General features: G+C 39.8%; 1 protein-coding gene across 1 annotated transcript; it reads left to right on the forward strand.

The window, feature by feature from the left end:
• The first annotated feature begins 7418 nt into the window (after positions 1-7418).
• On the forward strand, positions 7419-7856 carry LOC111908287 (uncharacterized mitochondrial protein AtMg00810-like). Its single transcript, XM_023904114.1, has one exon. The coding sequence runs from the start codon at positions 7419-7421 to the stop codon at positions 7854-7856; it is 438 nt and encodes a 145-aa protein (XP_023759882.1).
• Positions 7857-12863: the final 5007 nt, after the last annotated feature.

Consider the following 12863-nt stretch of genomic DNA (forward strand, 5'->3'; position numbering starts at 1 on the left):
TGCGTGATTGGAAAAGATCCGACCTGGATGTACAACATATGCATTCTAAATCTATCGTCTCTCTGAATGGTTGTCTGCTCACCCGGTGTAAGGAGTACTCTGGAAGTTCTTGATGGCTGGAACATGTCAGCAAATGCGAAACACATTCTGGTACGCTTCAAAATTGAACATATACAGGTTGTCTGTAGATCTCGGTGCTCAATTTAGGTGGACAACAATATCCCTGGTTGCAGTTAGTTAAATGGTCATAAGGTAAATTCATTTAAGATTTAGGATTTATCATAATAATAGATATTTATAATTAGATATATGCCTGAATCTTGTCATTGGTAAAATGTCCAAAACTGTCAAAGTTTTTCATGTTTAAGTGGACCACAATACTGGCAATCGATCAGATGGAGATGTGAAGATAAGGGTACCGAGAAGTGAATAAGATTGTCCAATAACTTTGATCCAAGCATCACAAAATTAATAGTGGTTAAGTTCTTTTTGTTTTGTCAAAATTTAGTTTGAATTTTATTTTTATTTTTTAAAATTTTAATTTTAGTTTTTTATTTTATTTTTATTTTTAATTTTTAGTTTGCAATTTTAAATTTTATTTTATTTTATTTTTATTTTTACTGTTTTATCTTATTTTATTTTATCTTGTTTTTATTTTTCTAGCAATTAAATTGTGTTTTGTTAGTTTTTACTTTTTATTTTTATTTTTATTTTCGAAATTAAATTAACCCTCAAAGTTTTTTAATTTAATTTTAATTGTTGAAAGTTGAAAATACTGGGTAGTTATCAGGTAAGAGGGTAAGGGAAGGTAAGAAAGGGTAAAAGGAGTTCACTGCCGGAATCTTCTCATTCACGAGATTCCGGCCGCAAACACACCTTCAAACCCTCTCAAAAGCAAAAAAAAAAAAAAAATTTGTTGATTGTCGGAAAAACGCTTATATCATCACAAAGGTAATCACTTCTAGATCACAAATATGTAATTTGTTTCGTGTTTCACCGTGCCATTATGCCAGAAATTGCAAAAATTGATCCGACGGAGCTTACGACCGTAAGCTCCGGCCGTAAACTCCCAACGTTTGGGATTTGGACTTGTTTATATTTTATATTGATGCTACTGATTTTTACATTCACATATCTTCAAGTCTTGTGCATTAATTCGACGTGTAGGATCGATTTTTGGCGATTTTTCAACTGTCGGTTCTTAGGCCGTAAACTCCGAGTTTACGGCCCAGGAACAATGAATTTACTGCCTAAATTTTGAATGGTTTAAATGAGGAAATATCGTGTGATAATTTTTCAAAAGAGTCCTTAGGCCGTAAACTTCGAGTTTACGGCCCAAGAACTATTTTTCAGTTTATTTTATTTAAAAATTATATTTCACAGTTTCCTTTTAATTCTTGGCAGTAAACTCGAATTTGTCACTCATTTTTATACAATGAAATTTTATTTTGATCATATTTTTAATTAGAAATTTTTTTGGGTCAAATAAAATTTTATTTTGAGGTTTCTTACAGTTGTGTTTGAGTGTAGACAATGTCGAACTTAAAATTTGCAGATATGCACAACCTAGCAATTATACTCGCGGATCCTCCGACTATTTATTCGGATATGCGTTCGATGATTCATCGATTGTGTGAATGCTGCTTAGCATCCGCAATCACAGTCAATCCGGTGGTTTATCAAGGTTTGACACACGAGTTTTGGGCGACTTCAAAAACTCACATGGATAATGATGGCAATTTTACAGTTAAGGCGAAAATACATGGTCGAGAGATTGTCATTGATGAAGGCTTTATTCGTGAAGTGTTTTTAATTGATGATCAACCCAACTTCCCGACAGAGATTGGAATTGAGGATGCTCAAAGAATTTTACGAAGAATGAGTTATGAGGGAACCTTTCCGCCGACGTTGAAAAAATTGTTACATCCATACTGGAGGTTTTTGGCCCATGTTTTTGTAAGCTGCATCTCGGGAAGGAGGTCTGGGGCAAACGAGATTTCTCAGTGCACAAATGGTGATTTGGTATCTCTTGCTGCCGGGTTTCGCTTTAATTTCTCAAAGTTCATCCTTGAGGAATTTGTTATCAACATCAGAGCTTCTACTCGGGATACTTTTCTGTTGTATCCCCGTTTCGTGCAGATGTTCATTAACATTCAGTTTCCTGACGTAAGGAAGACGGGAGAAACATTGGATATGAAGTCCTTGGGTCCGCACACTATGGGACTCATCAAACAGAATAGGAAAGGCAAATTCATATTTCAAGGACTATATCCTTTGGAAAAGTTTGGCAAGTTTACTGAACTGGATGAGCCACCAAAGTCTTACGAGTCATCCGAGCAAACATCCTCGGAGCAAACACCTGCTGAGAAATCAACTCCAACCAACGTTGTTATAGATGTATCTGAGGATGAAGAAACCGAGAAAGAAGACTCACCAAATCCCAAAGCTCAAACTGTCTCAGAACATGAAAAAGAGTTGAGTGATGATCAAGCTGGTGGAGAGATGAATGTCGGTGAAGAGAAAAGTGATTCTTTTGGTGATCTTGACCTAACTGGTTTTGATCGTGGTGATATAGTAGCTTCTTTGGCAAGCAGTGCCAACATTGTGTCTCATGAAAATCTTGACACAATTTTCAACAATGTCGATGATGTTGTGTTGCGAACAACTGAGACATGGAAATCAAGCGAGACGTTTGAAACGCGAACTCCTACTTCGAAGCAAATGGTGTCGACTTCTATTCCTATGGAGATGGTTATTGGATGTTCCCCTCCTGTATCCGCTTCTCCTACATCCGAGCCATTCATGAGTGTGTTTACCCCGGAGTCTGACCAACCACAATCCAAGAGAAGAAGACTTGATGCAAGGCAATCTGAGCTAATTGCGAGTTTGGTTAGCGGTCTTCCTACCCCACCTATCACTGCTACTACTACAAGAATCACCACTACAAAGATGTTCCCTTCTAGTCCTAGTTCAGCTTTTGATGTTGCTGGTCCCTCAGCACCACCCGGTTTCTCGGTTCCTAGATTTAATCGAGATGCTACTTCCGAAAGGCTGGCGCTACACATGGCAGAAGAACAACTTTTATCGCCTAGTCCTCGAGGAAAAGGTGTCTCTATAGATGAAGGGGGTGCTAGAGGTGATAATCTTACTCTTGCTGGTCTGCAGAAAGAGATTTCGGTTCTTAGTCAGAAGAATTTTGAACTAGACATTCAGGTAGCAGAACTTCGTGCCGAGGATGTCGAGCTTCGTATTCAAGTCTCCAAGCTACAATCAGATAAATCTAGTCTCGGAGGACAACTGGCTGAACTCAAGAAAGATAAGAAGCTGAAGAGCAAGGAGATCTCCGATTTGCAAGATCATTTTAATTTGCTGACTTCGAGCAATTTTGAGTTGAAGAAGAAAATCGAAGTTGATCTTGGTGACAGATACCAGACGACCGTTGAAGAACAAATAATTAACCTTCACGTACAGGCTTATCCAGTAGACTCACTAGTCGGTCAGTCTTCTGGTACCGCTGAATGTGTTGCAGTTGAACCTCCAGTGGCTCCATATGTTCAAGAGATTATCCGACGTGGTCAAGAAGACGATGTTCAGAGAGGACAATTATTGTTTAAACGGAATACTACTCGAAATGCATCTCGGGGTGAACCCTTAATAACTGTCACTGATCTTGAAGTTGTTAGATTCCGAGACACATTTGGAGATACATCAAGAGTGGCTGCATGGGGATTTCATGACCCTCTCAGAATGTGGATTGTCATTTGTAAGAGTGGTATTTCATAATTGTACAAGGATATCCATGCTTTTAGGTCGTTTACGAGAGTTGAGCTAACAGAGTTGTCTCAAGCCCCGTTCATGAATCTTTTGAACACTCCTCAGGTTACTCAGTTTAAGCACTTTTTGGATGATCAAGTAAAGAAAGGCTTTCCATCGATGCCGACGGCAGAATCAGTTATCTTTGAACATCCGGATGTCTTTGAAAAATCTACCGACAAGCCATTGCAGGTCAAGCAATTTCCAATTCTTCAAGGCTATCAAGATGGATCTCTTAGTTCTTTGGAATGCTGGGTCTATGATGAAAATACTTCTGGAGCGGTCATAAAACTTAAAAATGGGTGTATCCGTTTGTATGATTGTAGAGACTTGTTGCAATTCAAGAAATGGGATATTCACTATCTTAGCAACTTTCAAATTAAAGTTGTTGAGGATATTTACGAAGAAGGAGCCAAGGTGTACACAACAATGGTCGCGGAGATTCTGAGCAATAGAATGTGGAATGGTGTAATGGGCTAGATGGACGTGATGGTCGTCAACAAGGGAATGAGATCGAGCTAGTCCAAACCAAGGGGGAGATTGAAAGACCCCGTATAATGGTTTGGGCTAGGCATAATAGTTAGTGGTAGAGATTGTGTAGGAAAATCAATTTTGTCTTGAGTTTACAGTGTGTATGTGTTTACGGCCGTAAACTCCTTACGGCCGTAAACTCCTTGCGGTTGCAAGTCAGTCTATAAATAGGGCGTTTTGTCAGACTTGTTAGGTTGTTGATGCCTTCGTATTTTCTCTGAGTTGTATCTGACGTTTTATTGCTTTAAAGCGTATGCAAGCTCGGTTTGGTATTTATTTGCTTATTGTTTCATCTTGTGCATCTGTTATTTGTCTTTGATCATTGGTAGATCCGTTTTCGGGCTTTACAAAGCTTGACGCTGAGACAAATAACACTAACAAAAAAAAGTCAGCACAACCTATGAATCCTAAGAAAATTCTTGCTAACAAAACACCATCTAATACACCACAACGTAAACAAGATAAAAATAAAATAAAGGTGTACACCATCAAACGAAAAGATGAAACCACTTTAGTTAAAAGAACATATTTGGTTGATCATGCTGTATTTATTCCCTTTTCTGTGAAAAACTTACTAGGGCCCAAGAAACTTTGGGTTCCTAAATCTGCTTAAATTTGCAGGTGTTAAGTGACGAGCAGTTTGACGATGAAACGGTATATTGACAGTGGCTGCTCGCGTTACATGATAGGAAGGAAGGAAGAGCTGAGGGAGTTTCGGTCCCTTAAGGATGGTGGCGTACATGGAAGGATTGCAGCACAAACTCATCAGTGTTTTGCAACTTGTTGTTGGAACTGGACTAAAAGTATCATTTGATGATGAGGGATCCGAAATAATTAAGAATCACACGAAGAAAGTTCTGTTGAAATCTCAACGCAAAGGAGAGATGTATCCTCTATATCTCAACCCTATAAAGGGAATTCCTGCAATATGTCTTCTGGCCAAAGCAAAGTCCGATGAAAGCTGGTTGTGGCATAGAAGACTCTCGCATCTAAACTTCAATGACATCAACAAGCTGGTGCTGGGTGATCATGTTCGAGGTCTTCCTCCTCTAAAGTTCCACAGGGAGCACCTCTGTGCAGCATGTGAGATGGGCATGTAGAGCCGAAAGAATCATCCCACGCGCATCAACACAAAAATCATCGATCCTCTTGAGCTTCTGCATGTTGACTTGTGTGGATCTTCGGCTATTGAAAGCATCGATGGTAGTAAGTTCATACTTGTTATTGTAGATGATTTTTCTCGCTTGACCTGGATTTTCTTTCTTAAACAGAAATTTGAAGCAACTCCCTAGTTGAAAGCATTCATCAAGCAGGTCGAGGTGCAACTGCTAAAGACTGTAAGGAACATTCGAAGCGATAATGGGCTTGAGTTTAAAAATAAGGAGTTCGAAGACTACTTGGCTGCAAGAGGAGTAACTCACAACTTCTCTGCTCCTTACACTCCACAGCAGTACGTAATCGTTGAAAGGCGAAACCGATCTCTATGTGAAGCTGCCCGCACGATGCTATCTTTCGCTTCACTTCCTCTGTATTTCTAGGTTGATGCCATCGCATGTGCTTGCTACACTCAGAACCAATCCCTTCTCAACAAGAGATTCACCTTAACCCCATACGAGATCCTAAACAATTGAAATCCCAACATAAAATTTTTCCATGTGTTTGGTTCCAGATGTTTCATTTTTAACTCCAAGGAGAACCGAAACAAGTTTGACGTCAAAGCAGATGAAAGGATATTTCTTGGGTATTCACTGACCTCAAAGGCATATAGGGTTCTAAAAAACGATCCAAGCGTCTCGAAGAAACCTACTATGTTACCTTTGATGACAATTATGTTAAGAAAATTCAATCAACCGACAGAACTACACTAGAAATCTTCCCTGAAACTGATCAAGTCTCAGCTCCAATTTCCAACTTGTTTGAAGAATACACAAGGTTATTTGATGAACCAGAAAAGGCCATCAATTCGGAGGAGAATGCAGCTGACAACAAAGTTGATCATCTGAAGAAAATCATCGATGAAGCTGTACATGCTGCTAAAACCGATCCTCTTATAGCAGCCGAGAGTCAACCCTCTGTTTCCAACACAACAAAACTGCATGTCGAGGGAGCACATCCAACTCCAACTCATAAAGCTCAAGTCGAGGGGGAGCATCCAGAAGCAGGGGAAAATCCATCTCCAACTGAGGGGGAGCATCCCAGTCTAACTGAGGTAGAAATACCTGAACCTGACGTTGGATCACCCCAAAACGCAGATCATTGGTGAATCATCAGAAAGGGTTCTTACTCGTTCTCAACTGAAAGTGAAGCAGACTGCATTATTTTCTCAAGTCGAATTTTGCATGTTTAATTCGTTTGTCTCCAAAATCGAACCAAAGACGGTCCATACTGCACTTGATCATGCCGATTGGGTATTCAAGAACAAGATGGATAAAGAGGGCAACGTCATTCGGAACAAGGCTCGACTAGTGGTGAAGGGTTTCTGCTAAGAAGAGGGAATAGACTATGAAGAGACGTTCGCTCCAGTAGCTAGATAAGAATCAGTGAGAATATTTCTTGCCTATGCTGCTCATAAAAACTTCGAAGTCTTTCAAATGGATGTGAAGTGCGCCTTCTTAAATGGAGAACTGGAGGAAATCGTGTACGTAGAGTAGCCACCTGGGTTCATAAGTGAAAAGTATCCTGATTATTGCTATGTTCTAGACAAAGCAATGTATGGTCTAAAGCAAGCACCGAGAGCATGGTATGAAACCTTAACTCGTTTCCTTAAAATGTCTAAGTTTCAACAAGGTTTGGTTGACCCAACCTTCTTTCGTAAGAAAGAGGGCGAACATTTGATGATTGTTCAAATCTATGTCGATGACATCATCTTCGACTCTAGGAATCCTAGCCTAACAGCTGAATTCAGGAAGTTGATGGATACTAAATTTGAAATGAGCACAATGGGTTCGATTAAATTTTTTCTTGGAGTGAACACTAGACAGGGACCATAAGGTATATTCATAAATCAGGAGGATTACACCAAGAACTTGCTAACAAAATTTGGAATGAAGGGAGATTCGAAAGTGAAGGTTCCTATGGCGTTTGGCACGAAATTGACGCCATCTCTAGATAAACCGGCTGTAGACTTGACACTCTATCGTCAAATGATAGGATCTCTCATGTATCTGACGGCTAGTAGACCATATATAATGTTCTCAGTCTGCTATTGTGCCAGATTTCAAGCTAATCCAAGAGAACCTCATATGATAGCCATGAAGAACATCTTTCGCTATCTGAAGCGAACCTCATCACCCGGTCTCTGGTATTCAGCAAATTTCGGATTCTTTATTCAAGCATTTTTAGACGCAGATCTTGGTGGATGTGGATTGGTGCGAAAGAGCACAACGGGAGGATGCCAATTGCTTGATGGCAAGCTTGTCAGCTGGCATTCAAAGAAGCAGACATGTGTGTCTCTTTCAACAGTCGAGGCTGAATACATTGCAGCTGCATCTTGTACATCGCAAGTGGTATAGATACAAATTCACCTCAGAGATAATGGTTTAAGTATGAAGAAGATTCCGCTTTACTGTGATTCTGAAAGTGCGATAAGGATATGTCATGATTCAGTGCAGCACTCCAAGACCAAACACATTGCACTGAGATACCACTTCATCAAAGACCATGTTGAAGATGGAAATATGGAAGTTCACTTTGTTCGATCATCAGATCAGCTTGCCGATATTTTCACTAAGGCACTGCCTGAAACGAGCTTTAATAGAATACTACATGGCTTAGGTATGATCGAAGTTGAGTCCGTATCGAAACACCTTTCGTCTACATGGCTCGGTCTATTTTGGTTCCATGAAAATTAAGGAACTGAAATGAACCGAACGCTCGGTCTATTTCGGTTCCGTAATTTTAGGGAACCGATATATGTCGACCACTCGATCTATTTCGGCTCCATACTTTTAAGGAACCGATATTAGCTGAACGCTCGGTCTATCTCACTTTAAAATCTCTAAAGGTTAGTTTCGGTTGTATAATTTGTTCACAATTTATTTTTTTCTTATTTATTTCAATCTTTTTTTAAAGTTTTTCTGTTAACAAAAACACAAAAATATTTTTCTTCTATGTTTTATTAAGTTTTTTTCTTTTAAATTAAATATTCCAATATATATATATATATATATATATATATATATATATATATGTGTGTGTATATATATATTTGCATTTCGTGTGGTTTAATAATTTTTTCTTCAGGTCTCTAAGACATAGAAAGTTCGTGATCTTAAAACAAGGGAAGGTATGAAATTTCTCATTATACAACTAGTTAGGTGTCCCTAGAAGCATGCTGCTGCATGTAGACCGAAGCCTCAAAGACTCTGAGTAAGGCCTTAATGATTCGATCTATACCTATCGTTTCTACCCAATCAGGCCAAATTCTCTCAAGTCACGAGCTACCTACTCTTCTCAAAGTAGTTAAGAATTTACTGCTTTGTCAATCTGTAAAAACAGAGGTACTTTCAGTTCTTTAACCACCTAATCAATATTCTTCATCTACTTTCGGTTCACAAATGTAACCCTTGAGACTCCCGGTTTTTACCACTGAGGTTTATGGTTACAATATATATATATATATATATATATATATATATATATATATATATATATATGTGTGTGTGTGTGTGTGTGTGTGTGTGTTGATGATCTTAGCTGCGTATACCACGTGCTGAGTGAGACCCACAACCCAATACCAATAAGGAATTAACAGTGAATTTTCAAATTCAAGATTTAACTTGTTACCTTTTGAAATCTCTTTTTATTTTATGCGAGACCCTCATGAAATTGTCTGACACCAAGGCACTTCTTCCCAGTAGGTCATGTTTTGTTTTATTTTTGAGATTTCAATTCCCAACCACTTATCAAAATATCTTTCTTACTTGTTCAACAGACCACATCGGTCTCACAAGTACTTCACCTTACTCTTGGTCTTATATTAAGTATCGAGGTTCGGTTGGAGATAAGCCACCTTTTAGATCCGATTGTTGAAAAGAATCCTTTCGATGTTTATTAACAGACACTCGATCGTAATTTTTCGGGGAACCATGCAAGCACTTCAAGTCTCTCTTGACTTTGAAGGAAGAGATTCATGCCCGGAATCAACTGTTTTATGTTGTGCTAAGACATCACTTACATCCTATACACATTTGGTTTATTTCTATATCTTTGTCACTCTTGCACGAAAATTCTTTTACTTTTCCAAAATACTAATGACCTTCTCTGGTGTATTATGATTAACCTTGCGTGCTTTGCAAGTAGAAGATTCGGTTGAAGAGGTAACATGTGGATGAGAATTTGAACCAATTTAACAGATAAGGATGGAAATGGGCGCGTGAATTTGAAACGGCTCCTAGCCACACGCGTGATGACGTTTATCTGGGGAAACCAAGTTGTCAAATCTCGCTTTTTCAGGCGACGGATCAGCGATCGTGTAATCATAAAAGAAGATTATTTCTCTCTCATAGTAATGGTATATAAAGGGTTTCTCACACCCATTGTACTATCTTACCTTCTTCACCATCTCTCGAATATAACAGGCGATTATCAACTGTTCATCTTCTTTATTCAACAATGGCAGATTCATCTTCTCACCATGACCAATCTGCTTCATCTTCCCTACTGTTGATCAAACCCAACCAGAACTTGATCATTGAGCTGAATCCATTTCTGTACGACTACTACATGCTCGAGGTTGTTGATTGCCTTAAGTATTCTCCACTGGTTTTGGCATTATCTCAGGTAGAATCTATTCCGATGTCTCTGTTATCGGAGGTTTACTCTAGCGCTTCATATGACAAGAACAAGGGTAGGATTTACTTTCAGATCTTCAATCGCAAGACTTCGATTTCAAAAGTTTGATTCTGTTCGTTGCTAGGGCTTGTAGTCGATGCCTCTGTAATCTCTCCTGATTTTGTTACGACAACTTAGCTCTTTGCCATGTTCTATGAGATTGGCTATACTGAGGTTCTTGTTTCTTTTACGAAGTTGAAGAAGTCGTGTCTACCACCACAATGGAATGGGTTATTAACTCTACTTCACAAGGGTTTGGGTGAAAGAGTAGCAGGGTCAGATGGTTCCAATAGGTGCTTCATGACCATTCTTTATGGTCATTACAATGGCCTCAATCTAGACTATGGGTCATTGATTTGGTCTCAATTGGTGCAAAGCCTCACTTCCTCGACCAAGCATTTAGAGATTTCTTGTGGGTGATTCTGGACGATTGTTACACAAAGAGCCATCTTTTCACTTAATATTCCGGTGATGCAGGATGTTTTGTTATCCTCTGTGGCCACTTTTCACACCAAGAAGGAGATTATCGCCGATCCATCCAGATACACTCATATTGGCTCCATCCCTGAGACAATGTCTCGCTGTGTTCCACTAAACAACAATGTTATGGAAGCTTATCGCAAACTCAGTCCTACTGGTCCTCGCCGATTAACACCAGAGATGAAGGAAGCTTTGGAAGCCGTGGAAAAACCTTCTAAACGTGGCAAGAAGATGGAAGATAAGCATGCTGATCCAGTATGGGGTGCGTCTTCAAAAGTTGACAAATCAACAAAGAGTGATAAGGAAGGATCTAAGAAGCGGAAATCAGAGAAAGGGGGATCTTCGGCTGATCCTAAGAAGATTAAGAGGATGGCAAGAAGGTCTACATCGACTAATGAGGAAGAAGAACCTCATCTTGAAGACTCACCAAGAGGAAACACGCCTCCTCGATCTCCGATTCCAACTGAAGAGCTCCATGACAAGGTATCCACTCTGATGAGTTCAAAACTCTTTGATCGATTAGATCTTTGTAACAGGTAAATAAATAAAACAGAAACAGTAATGTAAAATACACAAGTATGGATCTGAATGTGTCGAATGATTTGATTAACTCAATCCTCAGCAGAGCTCGATGAAGAACTTCCGCTGTAGAGGATTCTAGGGTTACAAAAGATAAGAACTTGTACGCTATCAAATCTCTCACAATCTTACGTTAAGAATGCATGCAAGCATCTATATATAATAAACCCTAAACAAAACTCACGGATGGACAGGCCCTTATCAGAGCCAAAACTTGGACTAGCTAACGAGCCCAAAGGACGTAACACTAAATTGGACCTAACAATCTCCCCCTTTGCGTCAATTTGGAGTGAGACTATCATTTCTTATTGCTTGGACCAGCTTCTGGAACCTTCTTGGTTGTATCAAACAGACGAGAGATAAGTGCGAGAATAGTCTGTCTGAAGCGACTATACCATTGAATCATATCATCAAAGTACTGCTTGTCATCCGCCGAATTCTGCTTGCACCGATGAATGATCCCTAAGACATGTTCCAGACATGCAGTGGTATAGAGATGTTTGTCTGCCAAAGCGAACAGGCATTTTTGGCCTTCGTTTCTGGTAAACATAACGGAGTTTCTCTTCGGGTCTATCTTTCCTATCTGCATCATGTTTAGGTCACTTGCTGAGCCAACAGGAGATATGGTAGGCTTTTTCTTGAATACATTCTCTATCTCCTGATCCATCTTGGCGACTTCCATAGTGTAACAAACAAGCATCCTCTTGAAGTGGTCAATGATCAGACCATATTCTGCTTCATTAGTAAGAAGGATGTTGTGCAAGATGATACAGTCGTGTGGATTCAAGTTGGGAAGATTAGCAGGCGAGATGGCATGTTCAGTCTTGGCAGATCCTCTCAGCACCTTAAACCGAACGTTGGTGAAGTTTCCTTCCTTATACGGCTTTAGAACCCGAACATTGACAATCTTCTGAGCGCTCCATGTTTGGTACTGTGGTTGAGTGGCCCTTAGATAGAATTCGACTAAGTCCATGTCAACCTTTGGATGAGGATGAGGGAACTCAGCGATGTTGTCAAAGGCATGGAATACGAACGCCTTTCGGGTCAGTGGCATGTCGAACTGAGAATCGACAGTATTATCACGATCAAGAGAGATCACCGGTTCTAGCCACAAGATGCTTGGAGTTTCTATGGCTTCTTTCAGCAACTTCTCAAGAGTCCAAGGAGGAAAAAGAGTTTTCCTACTCTCGAGAAGGTCGTGAGCTTCTTTCTGTCTTCTTTCGGCTTCTTCAGCCTCTCTAGCTACACGAGCGTTGATGTCAGCATCTTTATCTCGACCTTGCTTCTTCAGAAGGTCGGCAATGGTCTCCTTATCTTCATCATCGCTCTCCTCAGCAATTTGCTTGCCCTTGTCTTTAACACCCGAACCTGAGGCTTGGCCTGTAGGAGGAGGTTCGGTTGTTTTGGTTGCTGTTGAAGTAGGAGGCGGTTGAGACACATTTTCTTTTTCTCCCCCTTGTTTCGGAATGGCCACGAAATCAAGGAGCCCTTCAATCTTGCTCAGGAAAGAGAGGGCAGGAGCAAGTTTTTCTGCAAGAGTACGCCTCACAAAATAGTTGAGTATTGGGTCATGTGCGTCCAGGTTGTTTGAAATGGATGCGTAGACATCCGAAACACACGATGAAATC

The sequence above is a fragment of the Lactuca sativa genome, chromosome 1 (genome assembly GCF_002870075.4).
Source record: "Lactuca sativa cultivar Salinas chromosome 1, Lsat_Salinas_v11, whole genome shotgun sequence".
NCBI lineage: Eukaryota > Viridiplantae > Streptophyta > Magnoliopsida > Asterales > Asteraceae > Lactuca > Lactuca sativa.

What these genes read in the sequence shown, in the direction of transcription:
- LOC111908287 (XM_023904114.1), top strand. Translation starts at nt 7,419, where the DNA reads ATGGCGTTTGGCACGAAATTGACGCCATCTCTAGATAAACCGGCTGTA.